Source organism: Scatophagus argus, chromosome 10 (assembly GCF_020382885.2).
Source record: "Scatophagus argus isolate fScaArg1 chromosome 10, fScaArg1.pri, whole genome shotgun sequence".
NCBI classification, from domain to species: domain Eukaryota; kingdom Metazoa; phylum Chordata; class Actinopteri; family Scatophagidae; genus Scatophagus; species Scatophagus argus.
In genome coordinates this window covers 4,286,215-4,306,506 of record NC_058502.1, presented here as the reverse complement: position 1 = coordinate 4,306,506, position 20,292 = coordinate 4,286,215, and the positions used below count along the sequence as shown (strand labels likewise).

The window sequence follows — 20,292 nt, the reverse complement described above, 5'->3', positions numbered from 1 at the left end:
GTCAACAAGAATTTTAGCCATGCTAGCAGCGTTTCTCAAGAGAAGGTCAGACTCTTAGCAGCTAGACAGATTCAATTTTGTACAGTCGTTTAGGCTCAGAAAAGGCTAAAGCCTCTTGATTTGGAATTGCCAGTGAATTGCCATGACATTTTGGACAGATATCCACGGTGTCCTGAAGATGAATTGTGATGACTTGAGTGATCGCTGACTTTTCATCTAGCACCATCAGAGTTATCACTTATCACAAGTTATCACTTATGTTGTGAAATATCTCAGCATCCACTGGATGGATTGACAGAAGGTTTGCACATGAAGACAAACCTGTCAGGTGACTCCTGCTGACTTTGGTGATCCGGGGGTGTCACCTCCAGTGTCACCATGTGGTTGACTTGACTTCAGTGACATTTCTTTTCAGTGAATTATTGAAATTTGGTACAGATGTTCATCTGACGATTCTGACCCTGAAAAGTAACCCCCATTACTAATGTTAAACCCGCTAAGCATCTTAGAATAGTCTTCTTTCATCTTTGATTGGTCCCGGACCACAACATGATCGTAAATGATTTACAAACACCCTTCACAAAATTCTCGCCTCACCAAACAAATTCTACAAGAATCAATCAATTAGAGGTGACTGTACCAATCAAACATGCTGCTGAAAACAAAAGAGAGCAGGCAGCACGAGCTCCTCTCATCTCTTTCCCTCTCATCACCTCGCAGCACCAATCTGAATCTTAATTTGAATGGTTCAACTCGTGAGGAGAACCAGAAGCTTTGAAGCATCAGTGTGGTGGGGCTCCTTTACGCCACCCAGCCAGAGTAATGCCATATCACATCTGACACCCCAAAGCCTGAGGAATTGATCCCCCAGTAGGACCACTGATTGGGTTGGGGTTTGAACATGAGCCCGGGCCAAGCATGGAGGGAAGGGGTCAGGAGCAAGATGTGCGACTAGCTCAGTTCTTTTGTTATGGGAATCGATGATCTCCCACCATGGGGCAGATTAGCCCAGTCAGGTCATGCAGAGCAGAGCATTACGTTATGCCACATGTCCATCCTCAAGAACTTATTCTTTGACTTTTGTATTAATATGACTTATTTGTGTTTGCTCTTGCTTTGCAAGCCATGTGAGAGCAAAATCTTGGGGGGATGCGATATTGTTCAGTGGTTACAGGAAGGAAGATCAAATCCTAGCTTGTCTCTCTCACCTTCACAGAGCTGGCCAATCCCAGCAAGAAGCGGGTGTGAATGTTGGATTGTTGTTTTCGGAAAGGTACACAAATTGTGAGGCGCGGCTCCTGAAATTCCAACATTGGAAGATGTTGTGAGAGGAGGGGTTTCCGAAGCTTTTCGGCCATCTGAAGAGCAGCTCTGCTGGAGTAGCGCCTTAAGGACTGAAGTGTAAATGTGCATGCATTTATTTGTGTGACCTTTTGTGGAAGAGGCGCACATCCCTGAGACAGCTGCTGATGAGCGTTGCTGGAAGGGAGGAGTATTAGCAGACACAAACACGCCCACATTTTCCCTCGGAAAAATAAAAATCTTTGTGCCATTTATCTCAGCTACAAGTTTATACACTTCACTTAACAGTAGAAGAGCTGTTTGCAAGGGGGAAAACAAAACAAAAATGTGTGAAACAAACATGCTGTTATTTAAGCAAAGAAAGAGTAGAAAAAAAGAGTATGCAGCTTTACCAGGAATTGCACATTACATAAAGAATCTTTACAGATTCACAGAGCACAGCGGAGAGAAAGTAAGAAGGAACCAAAGAAGGAAAGCCAACACTGAACACTATGAGAAGCAACAGGGAAAGGAAAAAAGGAAGGAAAGGAAAAAGACTAAAAAGCAGAAGGAATAGAGGAGAACAGAGGGCAGAGCAGTTGAGAACTGAAGGCTCTGGCAGGGCCAAAGCAGGCCACAAACAGACCAGTGCTAAAGGGCCCAGGACAAGTGTTGCCATGTCCCCCTGAAACCACGGAGGCCGCTGGGTAATGAATAAATAAACACCCCCTCCAACCATCTAGCCTCTTCCTCTTCCTGCTCTCCACGTTTGGCAGCCAACACACACACATGCATATGTATACACACAGAGAAACTGGCACACGCACATAAACAATGCACACAACTGCATACATGCATGATTGCCATCGGCCTGACAGCCCAAATACAGACTCACAGGCATGCAGGTTTTGTGCAGCAGAGTCTCTGTGATTGTGTATGTGCCAGTGGTGCTCTTTACATCCAGCTGTCCGTGTGCCAGAGCATATTCCCTGCTTTGCCCACTTTATACTGTTCATCTGTATGCGTTTTATTTGCCCATCCATATTTATCCGAGCCCTGTGTGGAGACTTTTGGCTCGCTAAGCCAAAGCTGGGCAGTCTCAGCACATACCCGCACTGATGCCACGTATAACCCAAGTGAGAAATCATCCGCACTCCAACGTAGAGGCATGCAGCAACGCCATGTCAGAGCTTAAGAAAACAAGAGAGAAGAAGCTGCGAGACTCACAGAGACGGTGCCTCGGCTTCGCATCCCCTGGTCTGACAGTCGCTGAAAATATTTTCAATTATTCAACTTGGCGGATTGAGAAGAGCAAAGGCCTTTTAACGTGCGAATTGTTGTGACAACACTAAACGACCCTCACCACCACCTGATGAAATATAGATATTTTGTTTTGTTTCCAAGAGGATTAATTTGTCATTACCAAGTTGTTGCTTCCGCGAAGGCTGAGATCCGCTCCTGTTAAATGTCGCGAGGAAAGAAAGAACGAGGAGGATGATGAGAGTTGGTGAGTGAAGGACAAAGGTAGCAAACCTCCAGATCTTATCAGCCAGGAAACACAGAAGGAAGGTCATAAACATACAAAAGTGTTGCCAACTGTGATGTTTTTGATCGTATGGGTTTTGAAGGACAGCTTCAGAATTTTGCCACAAAGTTTGTCTTAACATATTGAACACTGAAACAGATTTCACTTTAATCATTTCCACTGTTCATACTGGCCATTAAAAATCCCTTTCAAATACATTTTTAAAGTAAGTGGCCACGATCCACATCGTCATTTTGTGTAAAGAAAAAAGAAGTTTGGAATTTTGGTGATGAGAATCCTCCAGAAAGCCATAATTTATACCAGTTACCACATGTCTTTAACGGTTTAAGGTGGGATGGTGACCCAGGTTTCATAACAGGCTGCTGAGCATATCATCATAACAACAGCAGCAGTAACAGGATCAGAAATTAAAGGGTCATAAGCGAAAACAGTTGCCTGAATGCCTTTTTGTTTTGTTTTGTTGTTTTTTTTTAAATTTCTACGAATGCAATCAAATATCAGGAGGATTTGACCTGAACTAAAACATGAACATTTCTGAGTCATTTCTCACATACAAAGTAAACCACAATGCTCCATGAATCACTGCACTGTGATCAGAAAGAAAACCAGAAAGCAAGATCACGCAGCCTGGACCAATAATTTTGTCAGCCAGCAGTAAAAAGAGAATGAAGAACAAGTCAAAGCACTAAAACAAACAATTACATTTAAGCGCTGTTCTTCTCAAAAGACAAAACAAACACCCCGCACATATTCCCACACATGTACACACACCATCCACTCCCCTCTTACCACACATGCACACTTATTGCTCTCCACCAGACAGAAGATTACATGACAACCTTGACCTGTCTGCCCATCATAAATTACCACACAGCCTCCGCTGGCACCTCGTTCTGGTGTGTCATCAGCTCACACCCACAACCACCATTATGCTACATCAGTGCCTTGCTGAGTCCATCGCTTGTATTACACCACAGTTTGTTTTTTTAATGTAAGTGAGCTCCAGTTGTACTTGCAGCTGCAGCGTACTGCTGTACTGACAGATTTTAGAAGAAGTCACTGGTAAAGCTGAATAAAAAAACTAATTTTATTCAGCAGAAATCATTTTACATCATCTAATAAAATTAACTGCAGGCAACAGAAATGAACAAAAGATGCAAAAGAGGCCACTTTGTAACTGAATCAATCACAGCCACCATGTCTATTGTAAGTGATGTCACCTTAACAGATTGCTGTGTGAGTCAAAATAAAAGAGGCTGCTGGTTTCCCTCAACCACAGTTACTTGTTCCTACAGCACTGGGACAGTCAGCAAGATGGAAAACAACCAGGTCGCAGAGGAAAGGAGGCGATAACGAGAAAATAAGAGAGTAATGGGAGCTCTGCTTTATGATTTAGCCTGGTAAGACTGGTGCATCTTAACAACAATAAATTGTAACCCCGGGCAGCTTTAATTGAACTCGGCAATTAAAATGATTCAGATGCGGATCATGAGAGCTGAGTACCAGCTACACTCACTCAGTCTCTCCCATGAAGGGCTTACAGGTACAGTATCCCAGCATACCGAGCACTCACATATAAAAAATCAAAAACACCTTAATGCAAAAGACAAAACAGGTAACATGAAAAATACGCCTCCGTGCTACATCGATGCTCTCTGATGGGTTCATTCATCAATGCGTTGACCTCTGCTGGCCTTCATTAGGACTGCAAAGGCACCAACAGGGATTCAACGCTTTAGTCAGTGGAAGAATAGCTGTCCTTGTAATTACGTGTCAAGTAAACAAAGTAGAGGGTCAGATTTTGTGATTAAATGTGTGATTCACCCTCACATTACAAGACTAGTGTGTGTGTGTGTGTGTGTGTGTGTGTGTGTGTGTGTGTGTGTGTGTGTGTGTCTGTCTGTATTCAGGAAAATGCACGTGTGTCACTCTCTGTCCTACGCTTTATATGGATGTAAATGAGTATCTGACTTTATACTTTTATATGGATGCATGCAGACCTGGCAATGTGTGTGAGTGTGTGTATGTGTGTGTGTGTGTGTGTGATATCTGCTCTCCATGCTGCTCTGCTCCCACAGTGCCCCTGGGACCCATCTGCCTCCCTGTTATTAATTCATCAGGCTTAACCATGCAGCACTTTATGACTCTGTTTGGACTGACAAACTATCACACACCCCTATCTCTCTCTCTCTCACACACACACACACACTCTCTCTCTCTCTCTCAGGGACACAATATTGAAAAACAATATCTGTCACTGGATGCTGAGCCTACACTTGCAGCTTGATATGACTATAGTATTGTCTGTGATATGTCTTGCCTCTTGGCCTCTATAATGCAGTTCTGTTGTCCCTATACTAATAGTCAGTATGTTGCAGATTGAGATCTGTCTCTGCGTCGCTGCCACCAAGAGACATTCTGACACAGTGATAACAATAACTGTGCTAAAACATATCCTCAAGCAGCCTGGCAGTCTAACAAGTACTTACCAATCACCAAATCTCTCAAAAATTATTGAACTGAATGAAAACCAACAAAATATAATACCTTATCACACTTCAGATACCCTGAGTGGGCCAAAAATATCGTCTCAGATGGCCACAAACCACCTTTGCGCAGCCCTGAACTCAGAGATTGAGTTCACTTTGCAATGACTTTGTCTGTGAAGCTAATTCCCCATCATGGAAACTTTTTTTGGTCTGAAAACACAGCTGATTGTGACCATGTTCAAAATAAACCCTTTTAAAGAAAGAAATCTAAACTTCGCACTGAAAGATAATCTAAGAATCAATCAATGCCCTTCACGTGAATACGTCTTGATTGCCATGTCTAAACCTATTCCCATCAAAGACAGAGAGAAGAGATAGGAGCTTGTGGTACATCAAAAGAGTTTATCTAGCTAGTATTATGTGGCTGTAAATAGCTGCAGCAAAGATACGAGACGCACTCACTGAGAACTGAGAGAGTGGAAGTGGAGAGGGAGGAAGTAAGCAAAGAAAGCTGAGGGAAAACAAAGAAGAAAAGGAAAAGTCTTTTACTGGATACGCCAGGAGCTCAAAACAGGCAACTCATTCACCAGAAGATTTTAAAAAACAAGCAAAGTAACTGCATCCATTTTACAACAAAGTAAAAATTAGTCTCTTTCTTCTGCTGAAGAGTTTTTCATCTTCGTCACAACCAAGTCTGACCTTCTAGTTTCTTTATGTTTGAATTTAAGTTGTGACTGGTGTGTATTAACACACTCACATCATCACCGTCGACTAAGGAAACACCTTTGAAAAAAAAAAGTCAGAAGAAAAATAAATAATGAAATACAAAACCTGGACTTGAACTTATCTACACTGACCAACACAGACCAGACCAGATTACCTTCCATCAAACCATAATAATTTGTTTTATTTCGCAGAATAAATGTAACTGGCAGGTCTGATGTTATACTCACTTAATGATGTATATTAAAAATATTGCTTTCATTCATAAATAGGTAAGGAGTCCTTATCGCACTGATAAAGAAGCTGACATATTGGTCTAAGTGACTTTCCCCTCCACTTCGCCGTCCCTCAGAGGGTAGCACTAAACTTGAGGACATCCAGGGGGAGCCTTGTTTGCCCACCAGTGGCTTACCACTGGGGTTATACTGCCCCCCAGTGGAGATCATGTGACCACAATGCCCTGCAACAGAAGGTGAGTGGCACCAAGAATCACAGCATGAGGCACAATTAAGAGCACGTTCGGTCTCACGTTAAAAGCTGTGTGATCAGAGGACTGAGGTGTGCAGGTGAGGACTGAGGATGCAGGAATTACCTGTTTCCTATTTGTTCACTCAGACACATTAAGTTTATCCCTGATGCATGAAGAAATTACAAATACAAACACTTCTGGAGCCCACTGGCGCACACACACACACACACACACACACACACACACAGTACTGCAAGTTATTTTCTTATGTGTTGACAATACTCTCGGTTTGATTCTTGGGAATATTTCCCACCTTAGAGCCTCCACGGAACAAAACGATTGACAATGTTTGAAAATGGCCCCGACAACACGTTTACAGATATGACAGTATGCCAGGTGTCACGTCAAGGGAAAGTCTGGAGCAAAAGAGAAAAGAGAACGAAAGAGAGAGACAGAAAACTGTTGTGAATGACACTCTGCATGGAGCAAAGGAGTGAGAACAGTCGACAAGAGATGGAGAACAGTGATATGACACGCTTTATAAATGGAAGTGAAGAATAAGAAAGGGGATAAGTATGGACTGTATAATTAACTGGCTAAAATAAAAGTGAAAAACAAAAACTAAGAGAGACATGAGGATTTTATTCTCTCTTTGTCACAGTAACACAGTTAATGGACAACAAGATGGGGAGGCAGGAAGGAAGTGTCTCATTAGGAATCACCATGACGATAAAGCAGAGCTGCTCCTTCGTGATGCTGATGTACACCCTCGTTCAACCTCCATTACTTCTCTCTACCAGAATACACATTTTAAACCCCAGACGCCTGAACAAGAGAGGAAATGGTTGCTTCAGCTTCAGTTTGTCATTTTGTTTGTTTGTTTTGTTTTGGTTTTTTTTGCCTCAGTTACCTCTCAAGATACCAGTTAGAAAGCAGATGTCTGGATGGGAAGTGTCACCTGGAACAGGCTCATGGCTCCTGATGGAGACGAAATGTTAAGGCAGCAGTTTTTTGGAATGTCAACCTGAGCTGTTGCAGCAGGGCCAGCAATTCAGTCTCAAAATATCCAGCCGTGCTGCTCGTGCTACAGTGCATTACCAGCCTCATTCACATTAACATCACATATTCTGGTAGGTGGAGGTGGTGACAGCGGTGGACGGAGTACGAGAACATCCTACACAAATAAAGTGGTTTTGTTCGATTTAAATATTACTCAAGTACATGCAAGATCACAAGGGAGGACTGAATACTCAGGTACAGAAGTGGTGCTTCTGAAGACACCATGAATAATGTAATTACATACCATCACTGTGAGAGCGCCAAGATCACATCATGACTGGAACTTGCAAACCAGGGCTGCACTGGCGTTTCCAAACGAAGCTTCCAATGTCCGCATAAAAACACGTTGTAAATTTTTCAAAATTAGTTTTTTTTTTAAATAACTATCTGCTTTTGGACTTGACTTTGGAGTGGCTCTGGAGTTATTGAAAATGTTTGGATCACACAAGACAGAAACAATCCTGCACAGCCACCACTGGAATTTAACTCTACAGTTAATATGTCAGTGTTTCTCTTGTTATATATTCCAAACGCATCCCATCTGCTAATCTCTCTGCTCTCTAAAGCAGTGACCAACAGGGGTGTAGCTTTCTCACTAAAATATTCAGAATTTCCCTGATTACACCAAAACAAAGAGTTTAACTGCACATGAACGATAGCAGAAATGCAGATTTTATAAATTACAAAAAAACGGTATTCAAGTACAGTAATGAGTTATTGTACTAAATTTCTCTTTGCGTGTCACCGTTCAATTTCTTTTGGCCTCAAACACAAGCATTTTAAACTGACTTCAATTAAATCTTGAATTAAACTTCATGTCAAGAGGACGTCTTTTTAGCTGCATGCATGTAAACAATCAATATAAACACAACTGAGACAAATACATAACAAAAAACAAACAACAAACTGAGAGCAATTAGCCGATCATGCAGTGAAATCCCGTCTCTTCCACAGCTTTCCTTTGGGGCTTAAGGTCTGTTAAAATTGCTATTTGATTGCACACAATGCAGCTTTTCTCATGTATTTGGACATTCTGAGATCTTTGTGTACACAGAGAGAACTTGTTATTCCTCAGAACCATTTAATGTAATCCATCGTGAAGCAGAATGACATTATTTCACATGCATGAAAGAGCTACTGACTCATGCTGGTACAAAGATGGAAAAGGTAAACGCTGGTGGCTTAAGGAAGCGTTCAAACATTTCTGTTATCCAAGAAACAAACATCTTTTAGCTCCTCGGGTGAACTGCTGCTATCTCTTCATTTCCTGCCCCAAGCAACCTCACTTAGTGTCTTTACCTCCAGGGAGCTTTTTCTTGGCAAACAGGGCTGTTTATTTTACTAAAACGGGCCCTCACTTCAGCTGGTTGGTCTAATTAAAATGTTGCAAAAGCGTCGAGGAGTATTTTATTTAACAGCTAATTGTGCTTACGCCAGGGACCAGGATATTTTATGCATACACTTTCCAGGATCTTTCAGGGGAAAGAACACAACTGCGTGCACACACACACACACACACACACACACACACACACACACACACAGGAGATCAGTTTCTTGCTCATTGGTGGGATGAATTTTAAACAGTCAGGAGTATCGAGTTAATCAGTGAGAATTCTGTGGGGGAATATCAGGTTGCCTTTTAACAGGGGAGGATGCTTGTATGATTAACGCACTGCTCCCCATTGGACTGAACAGAATAATTGTCTTGTTTACCAACAGGTGTTTTTAATCTAGGCCCAGGAATTAACAATCCTTGTTTGTAAGAGCGCTCGGGGGTTGTCATGTCTGAGATGTAACGACTTGCCGTTTTTCTTGTCAACAGCATCCTAATTGAGCGCTTCGAGTTGATGAATTGAGAAAGGACAAGGCGTGTCTATAAAATAATGCTGTTGCCGGCGTGTCTAGAGGACATTTCAAACCTTAACCAGATAGCTAGTTAACCAGGATGTTAACTATGGTAAATTTTAATAAAAGCCCAGCTGGTTGGGCAGGCATCACATTGAAACAATGCAGGTGAGGATGTGTTTTTTTCTTTTTTTTCCTGAGGTAGACAAAGACGATCCAGGAAGTCCACCTGGGCTAACAGTTTCACTAAAGGGTTGTCAGACACCAAAAACAATCTGTAAGTGTGTAATACTCACAAACTGTTTAACATTATAAAGTAACCGATTAGCAATGTCCGCTTGCATGTATTTGACTGGCCAACCATGCCAGACAATGTGAAATTTGCTTTGCAGCAAAAGTCGGTTCAGCTTTTTTTGTCAGACAGACTGGCTCCATTCAAATGAATGAGACAGCTCTGTTCTTTCAGGCAAGGCTTAATTGTGTCTGAACGCAGCCTTAAAGGGCCTTGCTCAAAGGCCCCTCAGTGGCAGTAACGAGGGAGGGATGCCTCACCTTCCTCACCTCTCTCTGTGGGGACATTGTTTTGGGGTCAAAACAGCAATGCTCACAAGCCAAGAGGCAACCACTGCCACTGATAGGTGGGTTTGCCCAGCTCTACATCCCTGCTACACCGTTAAGACTGTTCAGACAGAATACAACAGAAAAACAAGCCTGGAATTTTACAGTTCAGAAGCAAGCCGCCCAAGTTTGACACGGTCAAACCTCAGAAGTGACATCAACACCGGAAAGGGCTGCAACTATAGTTTCCATTACCATGACTATAACCATTATAATGGTTATTTTCAATGTCAATTAATCTGCCAGTTTTTTCTTAATTAATCAGTTACTCATTTAGTCAGTTAAACATCCCTCATGATTTCCCATAGTCAAAGGTGACATCTTCAAATTGCTTACTTTGTCCAACCCACAGTCCCAACCGCATCCTTATACTGGACAAGGTGGAAGGACAGACTCAAAGACTCAAATGATGGCTTTATTACCAAGTAGTTGCAGATTAATCAATTATTCAATTGATGGGAAATGAATTTCAGCCTTTGGTGATGTTTAAAATTCTTAACATTTATTGTAGGGCTACTGAATGACACCTAATGAGGTGTTAAAACACTTAGGTTGTGGTCTTCATTGGTTTGGGATGGTCTGGAGAAGGTTAGTGTGAATTTGGTGCAGCTACTGAAGCAATAAGGACGGTGGGTGTTGTGGGGGGGAGTGGGGGGGTCCTCACTGAGAGGCCGGGCTTGTATTACCTTTTCACACGTCAGCCTGAAGCTGACAGGCTGCTAAAGCAAAGGTATTTTAACATCCGATTTCAACAGTTTTGTGGCACAATCGTGCGAAACTATGGGTGAAAATGATGAGAGAGAGAGAGAGAGAGAAAGAGAGAGAGAGAGAGAGAGAGAGAGAGAGAGAGAGAGAGAGAGAGAGAGAGAGAGAGAGAGCTAAATGTGGGAATGGATGGAAGTTTTCATTTTTGTCTTTTCTTCTATCCTGTAAAGAAGAAACAATACCTGAAACACGCCAGTACCTTTAATAGAGTGTCAGTCTCCCAACTGTCATTTCTCACCTCTACCGAAAAGAAAAAGTTGTGGTTTTAAACGTGCTGGCAGGTATTAGTTCAAGAGATGCATAAGACGAGGCTGCAAGCCACAATCCAAAACAAAAAAGAAAAAACTTTTTGGAGCTGCATTTAGCTGATGTGAAACCGCCATACTTCAACATGGGCGATCCAGCAGGGCAAACAAAAGCACTGGCTGTTCAAATACTTAAAATTAGCTACACTATATATACAAAAGTATTGGGACACCTGACCATTACACCAACAGGGACTTTCACAAAACTGCCTAAAGTAGGAAACGGTGTGATGATCAGAACAATAATGTGTGCATACTAAACCAGTGCTCATTATCTCGGCCCTGGTCACAATCACCTCCTGTCGTACTGAAGCAGAGATTCACCTTCATGTGAAAGATGTCAAAGTGAGCAACAGTCAGCGCTTGGCACAAACCATTCAACAGCGTAGCGCGACATAACCAGACCCAGGCGCTTGTAGAGACAACACGACAGAGGAGAAGAGACTGAAGAGGATGGTGATGGAAGAAGCCGAGTGCAGGAAAAGACACTGGCCCAGCAAAAGGCTGGATGAGATTAACTCTTGGCCTGGCTTTTCGTTGTCATTGGCCAGAGCTTTGGGAAATAAAAAAGCTGGCCTTGTTGCTATCAGAAAAGTCACAGCTTGCTATGTCTTGTGTTGATGTTTGGCCGTGCGTGTGAAGTTGTCAACATGCTAGTCTTTTGTTCATAAGCCAAGTCAGGTCATTTCAGCAGAGGTTTTATCCAGCAGCAAACTTTGACTGTCATACAGCAAAAAATGTCCGATCATACATGTTTACTTCAAAACATAACTTTGTTGTGAAGCAGCTGGACCAACTGTTTTCTCCCTCACATAAGGGTGGGATCGATTCTCTCATTTAACTCTCACCAAGAAAACAAATGAGCGCATTTCTCAAAATGAAAAATTTACTTGTCATATCTAACACTTTACGTTGTGCTACTGATGAAAGAAAAATAATAATAATAATAAATAAACCATAGTACCAACACCGCATTGATGCTAAATTTTGGGCTACTCTTTAAAGCCCTCCTCCCCTCCAGTGAGCCTGGTAGGATCCCATCCTGTTTAGAAAAGGGTTAGCCAGGATTAAAGGGTGTTTCTGTCGCTCTTATCTAGTGTTTGAGCACTTGATCACAGAGGCGTGCCCTAATCCGAACATCGATGCGGTTCCATCAACACGCTCTCCTGGAGCAACTCGCCAACAAAGGGGCTGTTGGGGCTTGTTTAGTTGAGGCCACACACACACACATACACACACAAACACACACACACACAGTATGCACAGAAACACACACAGATCCCTTTTTTTAAAACGAACACGGTTTCTGCTGTTGCTCGCTTTGATAGTTGATGCCAAACGTCTAATCTCATAAACTTCTGCTTGTTCTCTGCTGACGGACTCAGGACTTAAGATCTGTGAAGAGCGCACACCCGTGTGTGTGTGTGTGTGCGTGCAGGTCTGTGCAGGCTTGTTTGGAAATCTAAGTGGGAGATTAAGTCAGGTTGGTTGATCACTAGTGGATTTGTTTACAGCAGGCTTCAGGCAGAGATGATAAGCTGTTTATGTCAGATCTGTCATGAATAATTTCAAATGTTTGGACTTTCTGATACATGTGATGAGGCTTTCCATCAATGTAGATAAGCAACCAGCAACTGCAGATCATTTTTGAAAACTACCTCTAATACCATTTTGGGGTATCGATATTGACAGTACAGCAACGTGAATCATCAGCATCAGTCAAATTATTTTTCAGTGTTGTGACTCAATATTATGACAATACGGTACATTTTTTTCAAACTTGCAGCCGTTCCTGCCTTAACAGTTGTGGCAAACTAAATTAATAAACCTCCAGGATGGGAAAGTCAAATAAACAGACTTTTTTTTTTTAAAACATCTTCGTGCATCTAAATAATATTCAAATAAGACAATCTCAGAAAGGAATCACGTAACGGTTGAATTTAAGGAATTAGTATTCATGTATTTTTGTTTCTATCTCACATTTGTATTTCTATGAACAAGGCAGTGAGAGACAGACTGAGTATGGTCCAAAGAGGAAAAAATGGCCCTCTGCTTCCCTTGTGGGCCTGCTGGCGATTTGACAGGACTGTATATCATACTCTTGGATGAGTTGTAATTGCAAGTGACTGTTCTGTGTTTCTCAGAATTGTGTGTGTGTGTGTGTGCGTGTGGTTGGGGGGGGGGGTTTGTAAAAATAAAAGGAGAAGTGTTGCGCTTGCTGTGGATTCTTTAGGAAATTGCTGTCGCACACGCAGGGGCTGGAGCCGGGTCCTGGCGACGGAGACAGAGTCTGGCTCCCAGAACCATTACTACGCCTGCTGGAGCCATGCAGGCCAAGCTTTGTGGCACAGCGAGTGTATATTTTTATAGTACTGCAAAGCCGGACATGAGTTGAAATATGCATGCGAGGTTTAGTAGACTGCATGTGTTTGTATTCTGTTTGGACTTAAGAAGATTTAGGGTGCTTTCACACCTGTAGTTCAGTTCATTTGGATCAGACCAAGGGGACAAATACAGCAGTGTTGCATTTAAGTTCCAGTCCGGTTCCTGTTCACACTGACTTTTTAGAAACCAGCCAAGAGGGGGCAGTTTTGGCAAATGAGGACACACGTGGGGAAATCAAACTCCAGTGACCAACAGAAGTTTGTGAATAAGTTACATCTTCTAGAAAGCCTTTTGTTTTCTTTGTAGCCACCATAGGAAAGCGTAACATGTGGGGTGTTTAGTTGGCTGCAGTCTGCAATCACACCATTAGATGGCACTAAATCCTACACACATGAATTTCAGTGCCTCTCATGTGAATGTTTATGGCCTTTGGTGCTGCAAAGAGCTCACAAATTAGTTAATGATTATAAGCATCATTGATATTATAACAGAGTAAAGACTAACAGAGAGAGACTGGACTAAAAAGGAGGCGTTTTGTGCAGTAATGATAATATACTGTGGGATTGCTGTCACACACTTTTTAATGCACTGACTGAGTAGGATACAAGCACAGCGGTTTTAACAGCTTGTCACCTATTAACCAGAGAAAATACCTGCATGTGCATGTGTTGCCATGACTACAAAAGGATTTTTTCCCCAACATAAATAACCACGTATCTTATAAAGTGTACAAGAAAGTACAAGATTGCTTAGAGGATGAATTTAACAGTAATTTAACATCAGTTAATGCTATTCCAGTTGCCTCTTTATGTCAGAGCTATAGTCTCATCATAACATCATTGCGAGCAGGGACTCTTAAGAATCTATTGAATAAAAATCTTCTTTTCACAATCTCAATTTATGCTTGCTCTTATGGGTTTGATCTAGCTCAGGTACATACAAGCTTTTACCAAAAAGTATTCCAGAAAATATCAGTTTCATACACAGCACATGCACGTGTCTATATCTTGGTTACCCAGGAAAGATTAATGTTGGAATGATCAATGGCATTGGACATTGCATGCTGGCGTTTTTACACATCACCACCACAGTCCTTGATGAGAAGGTAAAATTAAAAATCTCAATGTGAACGGAAAGCAGCAGTCGCCATTCTGGAGAAGAAAAACACAGACTAAACACTGGATGACCCCAGTGCTGACCTACATCATGTTGCACACACACACACACACACACACACACACACACACAAAGATGGCACATTTTATGGGTTGGGTTTATGTTGGTAATACTATGTCAGAAGGGATCAAATAAAATCATTTTACTTGAATCATCATTGCTCAAGTGGGAGGGGATGTTATTCGCAAAATCTTTTTGAAGAAATCCTTCATAACGTTTGTTGACCGACCAGCAATTTCCTCATTTGGGATGAAATGAGTCGTCATGTGAGTCTCTGTCTCCCTCTGCTGGCGCAAACTGGAACGGAGCTGTGGCAGAGACGCTGGGATGCAGGACTGCAGTTTGACCAGACTGGCAACCAACGCGTCCCAGTGACTTCAGTTTGCCCTCAAAACCCCACAGGAACTGTTAGGTCGACCTCTGACCCGATACCACACACTGGGGCAACCTCATTTATCACCTGAATGTGGAGTGTTGTGATAGGGGGGCGGCAGCGGGAGGAAGAGGGGGGCTTTGGGGGCGCAAGCACTCTTCAAGGGAAAGGAGGCTTTTATGTACATGTACAAAAGTTACAGACAGAGAGACGCTGTCTGGTTTGATCCTGATTAGCCGGGGGTGGGGGGGTGATGCAGGAAGGTCAGGGGGAGTCAGGCCTGATGAATGTTTTGTGATACTCAGAAGGGGTCTCTAGAAGAAGGGGGGGAGCACAGCGTGGTGTGGTTTGAATTAGAGACAAATTGACCCCCTTAAAAACTTCTATGTATTTACTATGGTGACTGGGGTTGTTGGACTGAGCAGAGAAAATGTTATGAAAGATGAAGGAAGGGTCAAACTTCTAACCAAAACATTCTGTTATTTGAGTTGAAGAGGCCAGTCATCTTTATTTCATTTTGTTCATATTGCCAAAAATGTGTGATGCCAGTTCATCCCTGCAATGCATCATTCGTCACTGCCAGCCTTGCATTACCTGTGCAGCGAGTTGCCAAGGATTTTGGCAGTAGCAGATACTATTCATATTTAAGTCGACCCGCCGACACAAGGGCGGTGGTTTAAACTGGATGTAGGAGAAGTTCAGTACAACAGGCCCATGTTTTGAGTGTTTTGACCCACGGAGGTCACAGCAGCAAAACTTCCTCTCCACACTGGACCCAGTATGGAGTTTTTGAAGGGGAACAGGATGACAAAATTTTAAGAAAATTAAAATTATTTTAGGTCTTACAAACTCTATCAGACCTGCAGAAATAAAATATTGCTCTTCCGTCATTTCTTCTACGCCATACAAAGTATTATTGTGATGGGGAACTTTGTCACACTCCGGTTTCAGGGAGGTTTTCAAGGCTGTACTATTCAGACACCACGTCAGGTCTGGAGTTATTTAATACACCTCAAGTACTGACATCATTTAGCCTGCAGAGATCGTTTCACACACCAGGAAAACAACCGACAAACACGTACATAACACATATTTCAAAGCTACCGCAGAGAGAGAGAGAGAGAGAGAGACAGAGAAGGAGGGAGGGAGAGAGAGAGAGAGAGAGAGAGAGAGAGAGAGGAGACAGAGAGAGAGAGAGAGAGAGAGAGAGAAGGAGGGAGGGAGAGAGAGAGAGAGAGAGAGACAGAGAGAGAGAGAGAGAGAGAGAGAGAGAGACAGAGAGAGAGAGAGAAGGAGGGAGAGAGAGAGAGAGACAGAGAGAGAGAGAGAGAGAGAGACAGAGAGAGAGAGAGAGACAGAGAGACAGAGAGAGAGAAGGAGAGAGAGAGAGAGAGAGACAGAGAGAGAGAGAGACAGAGAGGGGGGGGTTGTGACGTATTGCATATCCCACCTTACGTGACAGGTGAAGCAACAACTAACAACCTTTTTGCAAACTCTGACTCGTCACAGCAGCAAAAGCACAGGTTTAAACCATAAAATGATGGCTGAATGTCATTGAGAGTCTTTGCTAGTTGTCACACTGTGACAGGATACCAATATTAGATCAGTCTTACGTAGATGGAAACTGAAAAATAATTAATGTCCTTGTTTTTGTTGATAATTACTTGTTTCAGTCATTTCAAGTCATCAGACCTGTTGATGATGCAGCCATCTTACCTGATGTAGACTGTGGTCAGCTGAAGACGGTCCAGCTCGTTGGCAGGCAGGACAGGGTATCACCACATAATCTGTAATTCACGTACAATTAAAAACTTTTTTGGTTTTCATTTTACACCAAAAATGGAAATAAAACCATTTTTTCATGTAGTCGGTTTCCACTTTGAGGAATTTTTTTTTAAACGCCAAAAGAAAAAAACAGACCTACATGTATCTGGATAGACGGAAGTATATTAGCAACTTGATTACATGTGGTTTAATGTTGTGTGTATATCCATGAACCCAGCGAGAGTCAAGTTCTGGATTAATGAGTGTCTCATCTGGTGCAGCTCATAATTTAATTTAACCTAAAGGATTATTGTGCGCGCAGAGCTGCTACTGTTAGCACTGATATTTAATGTGGCCGGAGAGGTTGCTCGAGTGGATGCACAGCCGAAGTAGGTCAAGCTGGTGTTTACCCTCCCTGCCAGTAGATGGCAGTGCGAGTGTATTTAAATGCATGACTGGTTTGTCTCAGTAATCATCCATGTTACTTATGCAGATGTATTTAATGTTAATGGTTTATTTACAGTGTTGTATACAGCATGTATTTTTTTTGTGTGTGTTTACATCATTTCAGAACCACACATGCATATTTGGAAGCAAATGTTAATAAAAAGGTTGTTGTCAGACACTCTTCAGTGGACCTGGGCTGACTGGGAGGAAATTTTAGCTTGCAAGCATCGATGTTCCACATGAAAGCAAAAACAAAAACTAAAAATTCAAAACATTGGTGATGGCATTTCCACCATCTCCTGCCTGAGCAGCAGCTCGTTTCAGTCTTCCAGTTAAATTAGAGCCAGTTTCCTCAGGAGAAAACAGTAAAGTACAGAAGGAGGTTTGGTTTCAGACAGCTTAGAAAACGCATTAGATACAGATCTGTGAAATCTACTGTGTGGAGGCATTTCCAAACAAAGTAGGTGGGTCATAAGGTAAAAAGACGATAAAAGGTATATATTAAAAAAGGACACAGTTAAACCAAACACTCCTGATGGGCAGCAGTAAGTTACAGCACAGCAACAGGCAGTTAGTTAATCACACATGTTAAAATCACAGGAGTCCATAGCATAAATGCAGCGTTAATTATCAGCAGATTATTTGTCAGTATATACAGTAAGAAATTTGGCATTAAGTGTGTTTGAGTGTAATTCAAAGTGTAACCCGCAGAACAGATGTAGTCACAGCACTTTGACTGGTAAAGCGAGTTCACTCGAGTCCACAGCTTTTGAGTGTACATATGTGCTTACCTGAATATGAAGTGAGAGATGCCATGAAAACACTCATGCTAATCACCTCTAAAGTCAGCTTACAATTAACATTGTTATCAGCATAATCAAACAACTACTTGTTTGCAGAAACAGTGCAGGCCTCAACTCAAGGCCTCAGATGCTACATTCATATTTCCACACATGTAGCAAAGCATCTCAATGCCAAACATGCCAAACCACAAATAATAACCAAGTTAATCCACCTGCAGAAATTCATGCAACAACCAACATTCATGCAAATGTTACAGCAGCAGCAGAGCATATCAAACAGCAGGCTTCATGCTCACAGCTCTCTCAAACAGGAAGACCAACAGCAACTCAGGACCAGCATGTTAGCAAGACACAAAAAGCAAACACTTAGCTTGACGAGGTGAAGCAGGCAGTGATCTCCAGCCTCTTGGTGAAACTTCTCTGAAAGATTGTCTGTGGTCCCAGGCGCAACAGGACAGGAACACCTCCAAGCTTCAGGCTGTGTGTTTCAGGCCTGCAGCTAATACTGTACAACCAACAGGGTTGCTAAGTCCAGGCAGCATGTAGCATAAACACCATTAATTCCTCCTGCAAGCCATCCTAAAGCAACAGTGTCATCCCAGTGTGCAGTAATTCTCAACACTGCAGCCAAGACTCGTATCAGACGGGTGTTAAAACTCAGAAGCTAGCTAGCAAAGGAGCAGGGAACTGCAACAGCTGTAAGAGTGGGCACAGCAGCAGCTTGAATAGCCCACCTTGACTCAAAGGGTGCGTTTGATATTAGCACCAGCCAGCAGAGGCTGTCATGTGTGATCACAGACAGCAGCTGAAGTCTGGCTTGCAGGTTTCACCCCATTTGTGTTTAGCCTTGCTAAAGCTTTTGTAAACATAAAATCAAGCGCTCTCTGTGAATGTATCAGAGAATTATAATCCACCCATTTCACTAGCTTTAATGAAAACATAGTGTCACTTTTTACACAAAGTGTTGTTCAGACACACACAGCTTAGGTAAGATTTAAGGGAAGCACAGAGCAACTTTCCTCCATGAGATGAATGTGCAGACATCCAAGTAACTACAGCAAAGTACATTTTTGAATAAAAGGGAACTTTACATGATAAAGAATTTCTTTACACAGCATCGCCATTTTTCATGATGTAATAAATTTGACTGCTTTGATTTGGCGGCCTGATGTTATCTGCCTCCCAGAGCTGAGAAAGAGAAAAATTAGATTGAATTTAGAGTGTTTACTCCAGAGATGATGAATGGGAGGCCGACTTTGTGCATGTTGACTCATTAACTGTTTATATACACAAGGGAGCTTTGGATAAATGACCCTTCAATACCGCGATGGGAAAATTTCTGTTGTATGGAGTAGATCTACAGAACAAAATGCAAATATTAAGACAGCGTAAGGACACAAAAACAACACACTGACATAGACCAGACACAGTAACAATAATAATGATAATAATACTATAACCTTCCCACTGTACTTTTACTTTTTAGAGTAGTAAAGACAGCCCTCAAACAGAAAAATGCAACTTGAAGAAATGTTCTTTGAAAATGAATGCCAAAATCAGTTCCAAGTCAAAAACATGGAAACAGCTCCAACCAGGAACATCTGGGTGTTTTGAAATCCAGTAAACAGATGTGCCTTTTCTTATTAAGTTAAACTGTCTGCATGATGATAAACTGGTTGTTTACAGCTGGAGGTTCTCGTGAAATGTGAGGTGGGCAGCGTGTGAAAACGTTTCCCTTCCTCCAGTCTGAACGATCACATTTAAACCACATGGTGGCAGTCTACACCTCAGATGGCTGGTGAAGGTGTCATAATTAATAACTGAAATGGATTGAGAACGTAAACCTCTGACTCTGTGAAACTGTTATAAGCATTGTGAGATTATTACATCTTGGATTTCAAGTTACTTCACCAACAGCAGGTGCAGTTCAAGTGATCATATCATATTAAATGTTCCAAGTTTTGGCATAATCTCAGTACTCCATAGCATCCAGATCATCTAACAGAGCCAGACAACGTTTAAAAAAACTACCTGAGGTTGTCATTATGTAACCTCAGTAAACTGGACAAAGCACACACGCAATAAAATACAAGCAAAACAACAGTGAAAACGCACAGGACCAGTTTCTACTAATAATTACTTCCTCGCAAATGAACAAACAACAACCTGCAGCAGAAGGTGGGGGCCAGAAGTGACTACTAAGTATTCTGATCGTAAGAAATGCCAGTTAAAACTCCAGAT

At 42.1% G+C, this 20,292-nt stretch overlaps 1 protein-coding gene across 2 annotated transcripts in view; it reads right to left on the bottom strand.

Annotated features, from left to right (window-relative positions):
- The window catches only part of LOC124066420 (homeobox protein Meis1), a 188,137-nt gene extending 169,336 nt beyond the window's left edge, over nt 1-18,801 (bottom strand). The window contains exons 1-2 of one of the 2 annotated variants that reach the window (XM_046402769.1): nt 18,040-18,801; nt 16,754-16,824 (exon numbers count right to left, since the gene is read on the bottom strand). In XM_046402769.1, coding sequence (XP_046258725.1) covers nt 16,754-16,824; nt 18,040-18,076 — 108 coding nt within the window. In that variant the 5' untranslated portion in view covers nt 18,077-18,801. Of the gene's footprint in view, nt 1-16,753; nt 17,415-18,039 lie in introns of those variants that run through there. The other variant, XM_046402771.1, reaches the window with a different exon arrangement.
- Nucleotides 18,802-20,292: the final 1,491 nt, after the last annotated feature.